The sequence below is a fragment of the Octodon degus genome, unplaced genomic scaffold (assembly GCF_000260255.1).
Source record: "Octodon degus isolate 3935 unplaced genomic scaffold, OctDeg1.0 scaffold00051, whole genome shotgun sequence".
In the NCBI taxonomy this organism is placed as follows: Eukaryota; Metazoa; Chordata; class Mammalia; order Rodentia; family Octodontidae; genus Octodon; species Octodon degus.
In genome coordinates, this window is record NW_004524627.1 from 9,738,055 (window position 1) to 9,754,605 (window position 16,551).

The window sequence follows — 16,551 nt, forward strand, 5'->3', positions numbered from 1 at the left end:
CAGGTACAAACTTTCTATGATAAATGTGATCATTATGTATGTATAATGTACCTTTTTAAAATGTACCTTTAAAAATGAAAGCCAAATGGCCAATTAACACACACACAAATATTTCATATTATATAATGCTTTCACTTAGGAGACATAGCTATTTGTAAACTATGTCTTAAATGAGCTAAACTCCTTGGATTTATGAACTTCTAAGCAATGAGAAAATATTGCAAAATACCTTACCACTTACCTTGTAACCGTACCACAACGGGTATTTTAATTTCCAAGTCTTTTACTGCCATGACTATACCCTGTGCAATAACATCACATCGCATGATTCCTCCAAAAATGTTGACCAGAATAGCCAGTACCTGTCAATGAAGCATTTTTGGTAGATCAAAAATTTTAAAAGAATGAATATTGTTCACTCCCTTCAAAAAATTAGGATGTTTTTTAAAAATTAATTCCATGGAAATATTTTCAGACTAAATAACCTTACCTTCTTCTAGCTTAATCCACTGTCCACTAGAGCTTACTCCCATTTTCTTGGATAGTGATAGGTCAGGACTCAAAATTTCCCAGGCACCCTGCCCCAAACACTCTCCCTCTTGGTTTCACAGGCACCCTGTCCCCAAATTCTCTCCCCCTTGGCCCCACACAGAGCCAAGCCCAAAACCACAGAACAAGTTCACCTGACTTTGACCTGAGCAAGCAACCACAGAAACTCTCCTTTGTTAACATCAAAGGTCCCCCACAGACCAGATAGCCCTGCCAAGATTAGTTCTTTCTCAGCTGTTCCAACCCACAAACACACACACAACCTCTTAAAGCCATGTGCTTTGCCTTGTTCACTGCTGTCTTGGTCCACTAAACAGACAGCCTGCTTGCTGTCCCCAATAAATCTTCAGTCGCATCAGAATGCCTGGTCTGGTTGATCACATGAGTTCGTACCTAACAGGTAGTATCAATACCTTACCCTGAACAAGACTCCCTGATTCTACTGACCTTTTCCTATTAAACATAGTGAATCATCAATAGTAAAATCTCAATTAGTGTTCATTATCCATCATCTCTTCATATATCCCCATCAATGCAACCAATATTTGACACAATCCCTCCTCAGAATCACTCAACTTCCAAATGCTCATTTATACTTATACTTTACCTCTTAACTCCAGGACCTCTTAACCATCACCATCAGTCTGACAATTCTGATTCAGTGTTTCTTCTATCCTTCCTCATCCCCACAAAATTTTTTTTTTAATTTTTTTAAATTTTATTTATTTGTGTGTGTGTGTGTGTGTGTGTGTGTGTGTGTGGCCAGCTCAGCCCACCAGGGGGTGGGGCTGGCTGGCATGTGGTGCTGGGGGATTGAACCGCGGTCCCTGCGCTTTGCTAAGCTTGTTCTAAGTAGGTGCTTTAGACCACTGAGCCATCTCACCAGCCCCCCAAAAAAAATTTTTTTAAAGGAGTCTTAGTTCATTCAGCTATATCAGAGCTTTTCAAATAGTAAGATATATATCTACTACAGATAATCTCAAATACCATTTCCTCTCAACCCTCAGGGCAGTCTAGATGCTTTTAGGACAGCTGGAGCATTTGGGCTAATGGTATCTGACTATAAGCAACCTTCCCCATCTATACCTAAGCCTATGAAATATTTTCTGTGAATGCCATGAGGTGAAAATAACTGACACAAAGTAAGCTATCCTACATATCCCTTTTCCTAACCACTATTATTTCTGAATCTTCAATAAATGAAGCTGTAGCATTCATAATGGACTCAAACACACAGGGGACCTTAATACTTATCACTGTCCTTCCCCCTTCATCCTGGATAGCTTCAATATTAAGCAAAATGCATCATGGAATACTCTTCCCTTAGAGTTACTTGATCCTTACCAAGACATATGTACCTCAGTCCACTTCAGTTGATTACTACCAAGGATAAATCTTAACATTTTTACCAGGATAACATTCAGGATAAAGAGAATGTCACGTTTATAAATCTCACTATGTCAGCTTCCTCCCCTTTTGCCTTCAATGCTTTTTACCTCTAACTCCATTAAACCAAATCTTTTCTAAAGTTATGCTGTCACTGTCACTTGCCACTCATTTTTTCCATGTCTGTCCCCCAACCATCCCAGTTCAAACAATTCATCTTTGGAGTACTCTGGCTATATTTTAACCAAGAAAAGTAGCAAAACTTTTTTTAAAAAAAAACTAAATAATTAGTGTAAGCTGAGTAGAACAATCTTCTCCTTAGCAGTGTGCCTCATACTTTAACTCTCTCTGTAAGCCTCTTGCCCCACTTAAGTTCTAATTTTAGCATATGATCTTCCTTTCTACACTAACAACTCAAAAAAGGAGTAATCTCCCATCCAAAGCTAATGGTACCACTAATTACTATTTTTCTACCTCATTACTGTATCTCCTCTGGGTTTTAACCTCTTTAATCACATTCTCAAATCTTTTCTCTTCTAACTAGAAATACAACATCTTCCCTCTATTCTAAACAAGCAAGGAAACATACCATAACACTTTCCTCAACACTACAAACCTTCAAATGGCAAACTATGTTTTCCTATGTTTTTGTAAAAAACATTTTGGAAGAGTACTCTCCTGGAGGTCTCCACGCCCTCAATTCCCAATCACAACTTACTCCTTTACATAGTGGTTTCTGTACCCCTCCTCTACTGTTTTTACTAAAGTTTCCTACATGTTCTTTCAGTCTTTATTCAGTTTGATCACTACTACAGCATCTGACATTGTCACCTATCACCTACTTCTCAAAACTCTTCTCCTTGGACTTCAGTATCACCACCCTTTTCCAGCCTGTTCCTATCTCCGTTAGTCTGGTCCCTCTTTCAGTGGGTCTTCCTTTCTTCTAAAACCCTCAGCACTGAGGGGCCATGTTACACTTTTGGTTTCTTCAGCTCACTTAATGGACCATCAATTGTTCTCTGTAAAATGAGGACTCTCAACTGTGCCCTCAACCAGTGTAGGAAGTATAACATCTCCACAACCATATGTATGCTTGATATAGTCACCACAACCTAAACTTAACAAATTTATTCAGAAATACCTATTCCTCTACTTTGCCCCTGTAGCATGACATCAAATGAAATAAAGCACATTTAAATCTCATTTTAGTTGAATCTTCTTTGTAAAATTAATGACTATGGTAAATAACCCTGTAAGACAGTGGTAGCAAACCTATGGTGCACATGCCACCACAGGCTGTTGGGGTCAGTGAAAGCTCTAAAAGGTTCACCACCACTGCTACAGGATCAAAGAGAAAATGCAGTGAAAAAATTTTAAGGAATTCTACAATCTTGCACAACAATGGATACTGCCAATAACATCAATAATAACTAGTCATATATAATCTACTAGGCACTGAGCATTATACCAACCTACCAATGAGGAATTCTCAGTCCAAATCCAGTAAGATTAGTTCCATGGAGGCAATTATTTTACTTTTTTATAAGCATTACCAAACATATAACAGGTATACTCCTTTATATACATCTGGTGAATAATAATACATACATTTTTATTATGATTATAAATGCATATGAATTATAAAAATTAATGGGTTTCACTGACACGTCTATACAGTGCAAGTCTTTCAGGTTATGATACTTCATGATGTGTATTCTGATAATCACATTTATAAGTGATAGCTGCAAACTATGGCATATCTATAAAATAATTTATGCAAACATCAAAATGAATATGATAGAATGAATTACAAAAAGTATTCAAGATATATTTGTAAAATATTCAAAATACTTCTATTAAAAGATACACATGAACAACAGTGCAGCATGTGACATATCTTGTCACTGCAGTTTCTAAAATGCAATGTGTGTGTATATATACATCCATTAACAAGTCTTCAAGAATAAAAACTGTCCATGGACAGAATTAAAGGTGAGTTTTCACTTTCTCCTTTGTAATGTTGTATTTGTTCTGATTCTCATGCTTCTGTGGTAAACTATTATCCCCAGGAATTTTATTCCATATGAATGGTTCCCAATACCAGATCATCATCACCATTTCTAGTATCATCTAATAGTATTATCTAATATTTCTTCACTTTGCTCACTAAATCACAGATAACTAGTGAATTTTGTCAAAAGTTTTCTACTTTTACTGCATGAACTTCAATTCCTCTTTTTACAGAGGTCTTTTGAATTGAATCCTCAGCATGATGACTACATGTACAAATATTTACTCCTCACAATTAAAATTTAAAACCACAAACCCTATCTTACCTTTTTATCTGAAGTGATAAGCTTAAACGCTTCTGTTACTTGATGAACTGTGGCACCACCACCAACATCAAGGAAGTTGGCCGGTGTCCCTCCATGAAGTTTTATTATATCCATGGTGGCCATTGCCAAACCAGCACCATTTACTGTGAAGAAGGAAAAATGGTTTGTTTAATCAACAAACACAGAGAAAATAAACTCAGCAAAACTAACTCTAACATAAAAATATGGTACCTAGACAGCCTATATTTCCATCAAGGCCAATATAATTGAGATCTGCCTTAGCTGCATCTCTGTCCCTTTCATCTTCCTGGGTCCAGTCCTGAAGATCAAAAATTTTCTTTTGGCGATAAGCTGAATTTGAATCAAAATTGATCTTTGCATCCATACAAAGCACTTTGAAGGGAAACAAAGAAAGTGATCTTAATGTCAAGAAAGACACAAATCATTTTTTAGAAGAAAAACATTTATATCCTAAAAATATTTCAACTCATGTTCACAGTCAATACAAACTTTCTTTACAAAGAATAATTGAACTTAAAATGCTTCAAACTTACAGTTTCTACATCTATACTAGGTACTAGACAATAACAAGAACACAAAGAACAAAAACACCTCAAAGGCAAAGATGTCCACTCTCTCCACTCCTGTTCAATACAGTAATTGAAACATTAGCCAAAGCAATCAGACAAGAGAAAAAAGCTATTTATATAGGAAAGAAGTCAAATTATTATTTGCAAATAAAATAATATGCCACACTGAAGACCCAAAAAAATGCTACTCAAAGACTCTTAGAATTAATAATCAAATTCATCAATATAGCAGGATACAAAATTAACAGGCAAAAAATCAATAATGTTCCTGTACATCAAAGACAAACTCACTGAAAAAGATATTAAGAAAACAATATAATTCATAAAAGCAGCAAGAGAAATTACTTAGGAATCAACGTAACCAAAGTGAAAAGCCTTTACAATGAAAACTACAATAGTCTGAAAAGGGAGCTAGAAGACATTAGAAAAGTAAAGATATTTCCTGAACAGGAACAATATTGTCAAAACAGCCAGACTTTTAAAATTGGTAAGAGATTTAATGTAATCTGAATCAAAACACCAACACCCCTACTCACAGAACTATAGAAAAAACTCCTCAAATTCATACCGAACCAAAAGAGATCCAGAAGACCAAAAGCAATCCTGGACAAGAACAAAGCAGAAGGCATCACAATCCTGGATTCTAAGTTGTATTACAAAATTACAGGGATTAAAGAACACATGGTACTGGCACAACAGATCTGTAGATCAACAGAACAGAATAGAGGATGCAAAAACAATTTGAGGCACATTTAGCTAACTGATCTTGGACAAAGGTGCCAAACATACATTGGAAGAAAGACAGCCTCTTTAATAAATGCCAGGAAAACTGGCTATTAACACACAGAAGATTGAATCTCTCCCCATGTGCCAAACTAAATAAAGTCAATATGGATCAAAGATCTGAATGATAGAGCAGAAACAAGAGTGCTGGAAGATAAGAAACAGTGAAACTCTTGAAGACATGGACACAGGCAAAGATTTTTTTGAACAAAGCCCCAACTGCACAAGAAATAACACCAAGAATCAACAAACTGTATCACATCAAATTAAAAATAGCTTGGATAATTGTATTGCTGATTTCTGCTGGTCTACTGAAGGGAAAGTTGATGCTTAATATTTTTTTTCTCTCTTTTTAATTTTTTGACCAATTTTGCATGCTTGTATCTGGTAATCTGAACACCTAATTTGAGGACAACAATATGCAATGTAACAACCACTGTTCAATTCCTATAATTTTGTTTAGTGAAATTCTGTTTTTTATAATGATTTTAGTATTTCATTCTCTTTAAAAAATATTTGAAAAATAATATTTTTTAAATTTGTCTTCACAACAAAGAAAGCAAGAGTGAACAGGCAACCTACAACAAGGGGAAAAAATTCAGCCAGCTACTCCCCAGACCAGACTAATAAGTAAAATATATAAAGAACTCAAGAAAAATAGACCCACCAATATAAAAGAGTTAAGTTAAAAAAAAAATGGGCAAGTAGGGGCCAGGGAGATGGCTCAGTGGAATAAGCGCTTCCCTGGCAAGTGCAAGGGCCTGAGTTCAATCCCTGGTTCTGCCAAAAAAAAAAAAAAGGGCAAGTGAAGACACTTCTCAGAGTAAGTATAAGTGGCCAATAAGTACACAAAAAATGTTCAACATTGATAGTCATTAAGAGAAATGCAAATTAAAACAACACTGCAGATTTCATCTTACTCCAGAAAGAAAGGTTATTATCAGCAGTCGAGTAAATACTGGAGTGACTGCAAGGGTGGTGAGGAGACGAACTCCTATATTGTTGCTGGGAATGTAAACTAGTACAACCACTATGAAAATCAATATGGAGAGTTCTCAAAAAACAGTAACTAGAAGCTGGGCATGGTGATGCACACCTTTAATCCCAGTATTCAAGGAGGCTGAGGCAGGAGGACTGCTAGGAGTCCAGGGCCAGCCTAGACTACAAAGTGAGTTCAAGGCCAGACTGAACTGCATAGTGAAACACAGTCTCACTAAACACTCAAAAAGACAAAAAATATAGCTGCTTCCTCTAGTTCATTGAGAAGAAAGGTTTGTATTAATATTGTTTAGACAAGATATCATGTCTGCATCTTGTCCTCTGAATAACTACTACAAAGACAACAAATGCAATGTATTAATTATTGTAACTGTCCTACTAACCTGTTTTGAAACTGTTTCATTGCTATTTTTTTTTTATTAAAATGAAAAACAAGCAAACAAACAAACAAGACCCTAAAACTAAATATTCTATTTGGTCAAGTTATTTTCCTTCTAGACACTTCCTGAAAGAGTTAAAGACAGTACAGTGATACATGCACATCTATCCTGGCATAAGTCATAACAGCAGATAAACGGGAAAAGAACATGTGGGACGCAGACACAATGGTACTGCTTTGCCTTAAGAATAAATGCAATTCCTTCATAGAAAAATGAGTCTCCCTTGAGATCCTAATGTTAAGTGAAGTAAATAAGATACAGAGTTTAATTATATGGTTTCTCTTATATGAGAAACTCAAAATATAAATACACAGAAAAATAAAGCATACAGAATAGGAAATAGGGAGATAGATCTTTTCCAAAGGGGGAAAAGAAATGAAGAGAGGGAAAGAAAGTGAAAAAAAAAAAAAAAGATGTGTTATATACATGTACCAACTCATACAAGGAACACAATCATTATGTACTGCAAACATGTACTACTAATTATCAAAATTAATTGTCCACATTCCTAGCTAAGTAATCCTGAATGCCATCCCTTTATACTACTCAAGGACTCTGCTCCAACAATTCTGTCTTTGTGAAATTACAAATCCCTACCCCGTCCCCCACTCCCACTTTTCTAGGGGAGAAAATTCCCACTGAGTTGCAAAAATATTGTTATTTCTCCACTTAAAAAAAAAATCGTTTAACTCCATCTCCCCCTTACTCTCTGCTTCCTAAACAGCAGAACGTTGGAAAAACTAATCTATTTAAGAGGGTCAGCAAACTGGCCCAGGAACCAGTTTGACCTTTATCTGTTTCATAATATTGCCAAAGCTAAGACTGGGTTTTATATTTTTAAAGAATTGTGAAAAAAAATAAAAACAAAAATAATATCAGTGATAAAACCAGGGCTGGTGAGATGGCTCAGTGGTCTAAAGCACCTACTTAGAACAAGCTTAGCAAAGCAGAGGGACCGCGGTTCAATCCCCCAGCACCACATGCCAGCCAGCCCCGCCCCCTGGTGGGCTGAGCTGGTCACACACACACACACACACACACACACACACACACACACACACACACACACACACAAATAAAGAAAACCAAAGGGCCAGCCAGATAGCTAAGCAGACTAAAGCACCTGCTTAGGCAGAGCTCAGCGGCTCACGTTCAACCCTGTCCTGTTGTGCAGGCCCTCTGCAGGCCCCACCCTCTGGGCTCACTGAGACAACAATTGAAACAATGCTTGGCAGGCTGAAAACAGGAGAATCACTATGAGTCCAATCTATGTGGTGAGACCCTGTAGATCTTGTGCCAAATACATAAAATAATAAAACCAAGAGCATATGTGGCCCAGAAAGCCTAAAATAATGAACTACCAACCAAATTTTTAAACTCCAAACCAAATTTTTCTCTTGGCATCTTTTTAAAAAATATTTATTTATTTATTTATTTTTAATTGCAAGGTCTCACTACACAGTTTAGCCTCAGAGCGATCCTCTTGTCAGAGCCTCCCCAGAGCTGGGATTACAGAGCAGCACAGTGTCCCCTGGGTTCCAGGGCCCGCAAGGCATGCAGTACCAGAACTGGGGAGATAGCTCAGGAGTCCAAGTGCCTGCCTGGCAAGGACAAGGACCCGGGTTCCAACCCCAGCACCACACGCCACACTAGGCATACCGTGCTGGCCCCGAAACTGGGCGTGGTGGTACACAACTGTAATCCCAGTGCTAGGGAAGCTGAAGCAGAGCTTCACAACAAGCCCAAGCTTGCATAGTGAGACTGTGTACCAAATATATATATTTAAAAAATAAAAGAGCAATCATTTGTACACACAGGTATATGTATAATTTTATCCCATATATAAACTGCTACCACAATCATAACATACAACTATTCCATCATTGTAAGATCTCCCTCCTCTACACCTTTATAGTCACATTTGAACCCTATTATTTCCTACATCATGTCTGTGCCGTACAAACCAGGCTACTCTCCATCCTCTATAATAGTTTTGTTAGACTATTACATAAGTGCAGCCCTGCAACATACATTTTGACATTGGTTGTCTTACTATACCTATAATGCCTTTGAGATCCACTCAGATTTTTCTATGTCAATAGTTTATCCATTTTTAGTGCACAGCAGTATTCCAACATATATGTTTCGGCTTGTATCCAGGTTTAGCCCCCCAAAATCATCATATGGTCAGAGATGGGGCTTTTCAAAGGTGGATGGATCTAAGAGTATGTGCTTCTAAGATTTAAGGGTGTTCAATTAATTAGTCCACTGCCTGGTTTGGTACAATTTTGGGTGTGGATAATGGGAAGACTATTAACCTTGGGGGTGAGTGCTCCCATTCCTAAGTGCGTATAGCCCGAATAAAATATAAGAAAAAGGAGAGGGCCGGCCTGATAGCTCAGCAGACTAAAGCGCCTGCTTAGGCAGAGCGCAGCAGCCAGGGCTTGATCCCCAGCATGCCATGCTGGCCCTGCCCCTGGGGCGCATTGAGATGGGGACTGAGACCGGGTGTGGTGGCACACACCTATAATCCCAGCTCTTGGGATGCTGAAAACAGGAGAATCACTAAGAGTCTGATTTACGTAGTGAGACCCTGTAGACCCTGTCCTAAATATGGGATGGAGATATATATCAGGAAGAGAGCAGCTGTTAAGGCTACTTGGCTACTTCATTGCTTACTGCCTTGCAGCTTCTGCCTACCATGAACTGTTTCTCTTCTGCCATGCATCTTGCTTTAGAGCCACCCAACTATAAACTGAAACCTATACAAACTATGAGCTACAATAAACTACTTCCCTCCTTTGGGTGTTGGGTTATTGTCTCAGCAATGATGAAAGTAACTAAGACAATATAGTTGCATTTTGTCAACCATTCACTCTTTGAAAAATATTTGGTTTATTTTCAATAGTCTACTAGTACTAAAGAGCTACTACATATATTCCTGTATACATTTTATATGACCAAATTTCTCCCTTTGTTCTTTTGATATGTCACAATTTTCTCTTGAGTATTTCTTCATTTTATATGCAACAAAATGTGCCAGGCCTTTCCATGTTCCTTGTCACAGTTCAGGAAGCAGCCTTTTCTCTAAGGGTCCTGTTCCTTTTAGTAAAATACGATATTCAGGCACCCAGATATGTATACTACTCATGATCATTACCATAAATGTCACTGCTCCTGGAGTTTTTCAGTAAATAGAACCTAAAAGTATATGTGTATGTATATCCATACATAAAAATGCATGTTTGTCAATTTCTATTTTTTTTTAAATCTCTATGCTGATAACCTCTAATTCTACTCCAATTTGTGAAGATCCACTTAAGTTCTACATTTTGTAAAATTTATCCAACATTTAGAAATTCGATAGCTTTGTTTTCATGCTGCTCATATCAGGGCATATATTATGCTGATTTATGCCACTGTTGATAATGTTAACTTGGATTACTTGGTCCAGACAGAATAATTATTTTCCCTTTGTAATTATTAGAAAATTTGTGGGAAAATATGTTAAGACTATGTTCCTCACCAAGCTTTTACCCATCAGTTTGACATCTGTAAATAATTGACTAACTCTATCATTCCTCTAATTTACTAGTTGGCACTGTAAAGAAAGTCTGCCCTAAAGCACATGCTTAGGCAGAGCACAGGAACATGCTAGAAAATCAGACATCTGAATATGAAGTGGCTCACACCAGTAATCTCAGCTACTCAGGAAGTTAAAGAAGAATGATGGCACTTTGAGACCAGTATGAGCAACTTAGCCAGACCATGTCTCAAAATAAAATAAGTGGTAAGGAGGTAGCTCAGTATTTCCTAGGTTCATTCCCAGTAACACAAAGAAAAGAAGGGAAGAGGAAGGAAAGCAAAAGGACAATTTATTTAATGGTAATGGAAGAATAGAGTCTTTGGGGGGAATAAAAGAAGTCAAAGTAAAATCTTGATTAAAAATATAAAAGTAAAAATTAAGAAACAATAAAAAATAGAATATAATACACATGAACAGTTACTAATCTTGAGACAGAGAAGAAACTCTGAGCATAAAAGTAATGGAAGACAAAATGAGACCTCACTACACGCAAAAACAAAGTTTTAATAGGTTCCCCCCAAAAAATCAAACAAAATTAAACAAAGGATAAATGCAGAAAAGTACTCATATCAAATATCCTTAATATATAACAAGCCCATTTACATGGGAAATCACCAGGACATATTTGTAGGTAAATAAAATAAGACACAAGGGCCGGAGAGATAGCTCAGTACAATAAGCACCAAGCAAGGATCTGAGTTCAATCCCCGGTTCTGCCCAAAAAAAAAAAAAAAAAAAGAATAAGAACAGATGATAACAGAGAGAAAACAAAACTGCAAAGTAAAGGAATAAGATGGAAGAAATATTTTGTTACAAAGTTTTAATTTCTGAATCACTTAAATTTAAAAATACAGAAAGATTTCATCAAATAAGAAAAACTACACATCCTTCTTTGGTATACAATAGTGAGCTACATAATGATCACCCAAAGATAACAGGCCCTAATCTACTGATTCTGTGAATGTTACTTTTTAAGGCAAAATTTCTTTTGATGTGATTAAGGATTTGGAGAAGACATTATGCCGGACTAGCCACTCCTAAATTACATCACAATTGTCCTTATAAGAGAGAGATAAGCTCGGCATGGTGATGTACTCCCATAATTTGTAAGAGGCCAAGACATACAGATCACAAAATCAAGCACAGCTTGGGCAACTTAGCAAGACCCTGAATCGATAAATGAATCAGTCAATCAATAAAAAGAGCTGGAGAGGACTGTCGAGATAGCTCAGCGATCTACTGCCTGCTTAGACAAGCACAAGAACCAGCGTTCAATCCACAGCACCATACGCCACATGGGCCCTGACTCTCAGGCGTGCTGAGCCAACCACTAAGACCAGGCGTGGCAACACACACCTATAATCCCAGCACTGGGGAGACTGAAAACAGGTGGATCACTCAGAGTGCAAGCTGCATAATGAGACCCTGTACCAAATACATAATTTTTTTTTAAAACAGCTGGAGACATACCTCAGTATACAGGCTCTAGATTCAAGGAAGGAGGGAGGGAGACAGAGAAAGTGGCAGGCAGGGAGCAGGCAGAGGGAGACTGGATACATACAGCACATACAGAAGGGGAAGAGATAAGGTATCCACACAGCCAGAGATCAAAATGCAGTCAGCACAAGCTGAGGAATGCCTATAGAAATAGGATATGGATACTTCACTAGAACTACCTACATGAATGGAACCATGCTACACTTAGAACTGATATGCTATTGACTTTGAACTTCTAACCTCTAGAACTTTAAGTAAATTTCTGTTGTTTCAGATCACCCAAATCTATAGCAATTTGTTATAGCAGCCTCTAGAAACTAATAAAAGTAGCAAAGAACAGAAAATTTGCAGAAGAAAAATGTGCTCAATAAATAACTCTCAACATCACTAGTTATCAAAGAACTATAAACAAGTACCATTTCTTCGTTATCAGTTTGATGGAGATTAAATCCAAGATAACACTTTTGACAAACTATACAATGGGACAAGTACTTTGTGTTAGAAGGATAGGATACAAGGGAAGAAACAAGAGGAAAGAGGAAGAGAAGAAAGGGGCTGGAGGAAACAAAGTACTTGACATAATGTATTTCAAAATGTTACCCCTCTAAACATCAAAATGTATTAAAAATAGCATTTCTCCTTCACCCAAAACCCCATTTCTAAGAATCTAAATGAAAGACAAGCAGATTTGCAAGACATATAAAGTACAAGTCTTTTAAACTTATCTTTTGAAAAATATTTGACATGAAAACACTCTAGTATACATTTTTCAGTTTAAAGGGTGAACCATTAAAAGGGTATTGGTATTGGAGTTATAGGAGGTTTGTTTTTTCCTTTGTACCTATTAATTCTTGGCACCTTGAAAATTTTCAATACTAAATATACAATAACCACAATTAAGACAAACAATGCCTCTAAACATACATAAATTTATACTACAAAAGAAAACCTAAATACATAGAAAAAGTTATTAAGAGGTAGAAGATACTCCCTTAACAGAATATGATCACTAAATTTCAAAGAAAGAATTAAGTAGGCTTGCTTTCAAAGTTAATTAGTCCCTCTTCAGTTACACAATCAGGGAAATGATATACAGGTAATTCTTCACTGAACTGCATATTTAAAACATATATCAGCCTCAATGTTTCAAAAAAACTGAATTATATTGTTTATTTACTCATTCTTTACATTATCATATGACAGCCAAAAATTGTTTTATTTAATAAAGAACAAAAATTAAAAGTATAAAAGTAAAAAACTGACTACAAATGCTTCATAAGATTAGTTATCTTAAGAGACTTGAAACAAATCACAGCAATAAACAGTTAATACAACATATAAAGGTTGGAGTATAATAAAGTGATTTATGCTTTTAAAATGTATACACGGAAGTCATGATGATTCAAATTTGATTTACTATTTAAGCATATGCGAAAGAAGAGCCAAAGTGAGAAGCTAATCTTATTCTTTAAGTAGCTAAAATACAAAAGCAACTCAAATATTAAGAATATCCTTTATGTCTCTCCATAGTCTGAAACTTCTAGAGACCCAAGCAGCTAATTCCTGAAAACCACAACTATTTACCACCTTCACTCTCAATCCAGAACTTCACAATACACCCTGCTGCAATTATGGAAATGCTCTCTATATCATAACTATCCAAATGATAATTCCATGTAGCTACTTTATACTATCGTATAAATGACCAAACAAAAACTGATTTGAAGGCCGGGGAGATGGCTCAGTGGAATAAGCGCTTCCTTGGCAAGCGCAAGGGCCTGAGTTCAATCCCTGGTTCCACCAAAAAAAAAAAAAAAAAAAAACTGATTTGATGAAAAGTAATCAGAATTACACAAAACAGACAAGTGATTAGTAAGATTAATTGCCTAAAGAGATTTCAAACAAATCTGGTAAATTACAGAAACAGAAGCAACTAATATACAACATTCAGAAAAATTAATAGTCATATTAACAACATAATCTAAATTATTTACAGTAGTCTCTTGAAATGTAACTATAGAAATTTTAGATTTTTATGGAATTTTAATTTAAATAGCTACATGTGATCAATGATTACCACATTAGACAATGCAGATCTAATCACTACATGTCTATTTGTAAAATGTTTTAGCGGGTTTCTTTCATATTGTTTTCACATTCATTATAAAGTAAGCTTCCACACAGGAAACAGTATACTTCTCTTGTGAATTCACCTTTTTTAGTGAAGCATGATAGATAAATGTATAATCAATATTTGATAAAAGATACTTTACCTGCTCCATCTGAATCTTCTACCATTGGATTTATTTCTACCATGGTTGCATCATATTTCAGAAAAAGGTTATAAAGCTTGACCATGTTTTCTGCTGCAGAATCCACAATATTAGGTGGAAATCCCATCTTCTCTGCTAGCTGAAAACAATTTCTCTTATTATAAGTAGTCTATGTCCAATCAGCACTGATATACAAACTTAAAAAACCTTATAGTATACCACTTTAAAAATAAGCAAACAAACAAAATAAATAAATAAATAAATAAAAGCAAACAATCAGTGAAATAGCAATTACTATCACTAAATGGGCAAACAGAAGTTTTTGTTCAGAATCCTCAAGGTAGATGTACTATGCTCATCTACAGGTGAGAAAAGGATGCAGGGCCACGTGATGTGCCATTCACCTAGATTATAGTCCCAGGGTTTATCGCATAGCTTCCATCTGCCTGTCATACTTAAGGCCAACTTAAACTGAAAAAGGAGGCTAATATTTTTACAAATAATATAAAAGATGGATTCATAATCTTGATGGTTCAAACAATGGCCAAAATACCAAATTACTGTATTTCAACCTTTACAAATTGTCTATCAGGCAATAAGAACATATGGTCATCAAGTTTTCTCCCATTCAAGCTGAATATAAATATTACATATCATAAGCAGGTACTAATAATTAAAAAAAATATGTGCCAAGTGCCGTACCAGATCCAGAAGATACAAGCCTCTAATCCAGTACAGGAATTTTACAATCTTGAGTAAAGAATCCTACTCTCCTAAATAGAGAGATCTGTAAAACTTTTTAAATGACAAAATATCAAGATCAAAACCCAGAAGTTCTGGCTCACAGTTTCATAATGAACCACGCATCTATTATTTCTAAAGTACCATAAGCAATTCTGAAACACTAGTCGAGAAAATATGTATCAGTATATTTATTCTAACAGTGTTGCTACTGCTTAGGAACACTATAAAGAATTCTTCTTTATCTAAAGTTGCAGCACATTTTCTGATTTTCTATAACACAATATCTTAAATTCTTTGGGGAAAATATGAGCTTTACAGAGTCAAGTGTCAATAAATATATATGGCTGAACAGGCTAAAGAATAAAATTTTTGGTTGAAATCTATTTTAAATAAAGAATGATGAAGTACTATTTTATTACAAAAGATTTTTAGTAGGTCATCATGCATTTACTTTTATAGACTTGCACATCTGAGAATTGCAACACACTTATCAATTCAGTATGACAGTAATTTGCCAAGCACCATACTAAGCATCATTTCTGCTCATCATTCAAAATGCTATAATCTTGGCCACACCATTCTTTCCAGTATTCTTGTCAGTTTTCTTTCACATCTAAATTTCAATTTCTAGTCATTGCTCTCCTATGAATATCTAATGCATCAAATCTGTCCCCTTAAACATTTATATTGTTCATTTGCCTAAATAATTTGCTCCATTATTCAACATGAAAAGTTCCCTATTTCCTTTAAACTTTATGACAGTCAAATTCTTACTTCTGCAGTGCTTCAATGCCATAAGTTAATGCTGCTTTTTTTGTTTGTTTTTTCCTTGTCTTTGACACAGGGTCTCACTATGCAGTTCAAGCTGGCCTTAAGCTTACTTTGTAGCCCAGGCTGGTCTTGAATTTCCAATAATCCTCCTGCCTCTGTCTCCCAAGTGCTGGGATTACAGGCATGTGCCACCACACCTACCTTAATACTGTGTTTCTTTTCTAACAAATGGTTAATTGCATTTAAAGTTTAACACTCAAACTTTTAAGATTAGTAAGAATTAAAAAATTTAATACAGTCCTAGCCCAGGTCCGGTGAGTGTGCGGAGAGTTTCCTGCTACCCTGCGCCTGCGGGACCAGTCCCAGCCCAGGCACAATGTGGGCCGGACCCTCTCCCAGCCCCTCGGGCCGCCCCCCACCATTCCGCAGTGCCTCCCCCACCCCGCCCGCCCAGTAGGATTTTCTGCCCAGTTACGGGAGCCCCAGATCCAGTCCTAGCCCTAGCCCAGGTCTGGTGAGTGTGTGGAGAGTTTCCTGCTACCCTGCACCTGCGGGACCAGTCCCAGCCCAGGCGCAGCGTGGGCCGGACCCTCTCCC

At 36.5% G+C, this 16,551-nt stretch overlaps 1 protein-coding gene across 1 annotated transcript in view; it reads right to left on the bottom strand.

Moving 5' to 3' along the window:
* Sucla2 (succinate-CoA ligase ADP-forming beta subunit) overlaps positions 1–16,551 on the bottom strand; it is a 58,126-nt gene that overhangs the window by 9,834 nt on the left and 31,741 nt on the right. The window contains exons 6-9 of the mRNA XM_004633084.2: positions 14,440–14,578; positions 4,503–4,664; positions 4,272–4,414; positions 242–362 (exon numbers count right to left, since the gene is read on the bottom strand). Of these exons, the coding sequence (XP_004633141.1) occupies positions 242–362; positions 4,272–4,414; positions 4,503–4,664; positions 14,440–14,578 (565 nt within the window). The remainder of the gene's footprint in view (positions 1–241; positions 363–4,271; positions 4,415–4,502; positions 4,665–14,439; positions 14,579–16,551) is intronic.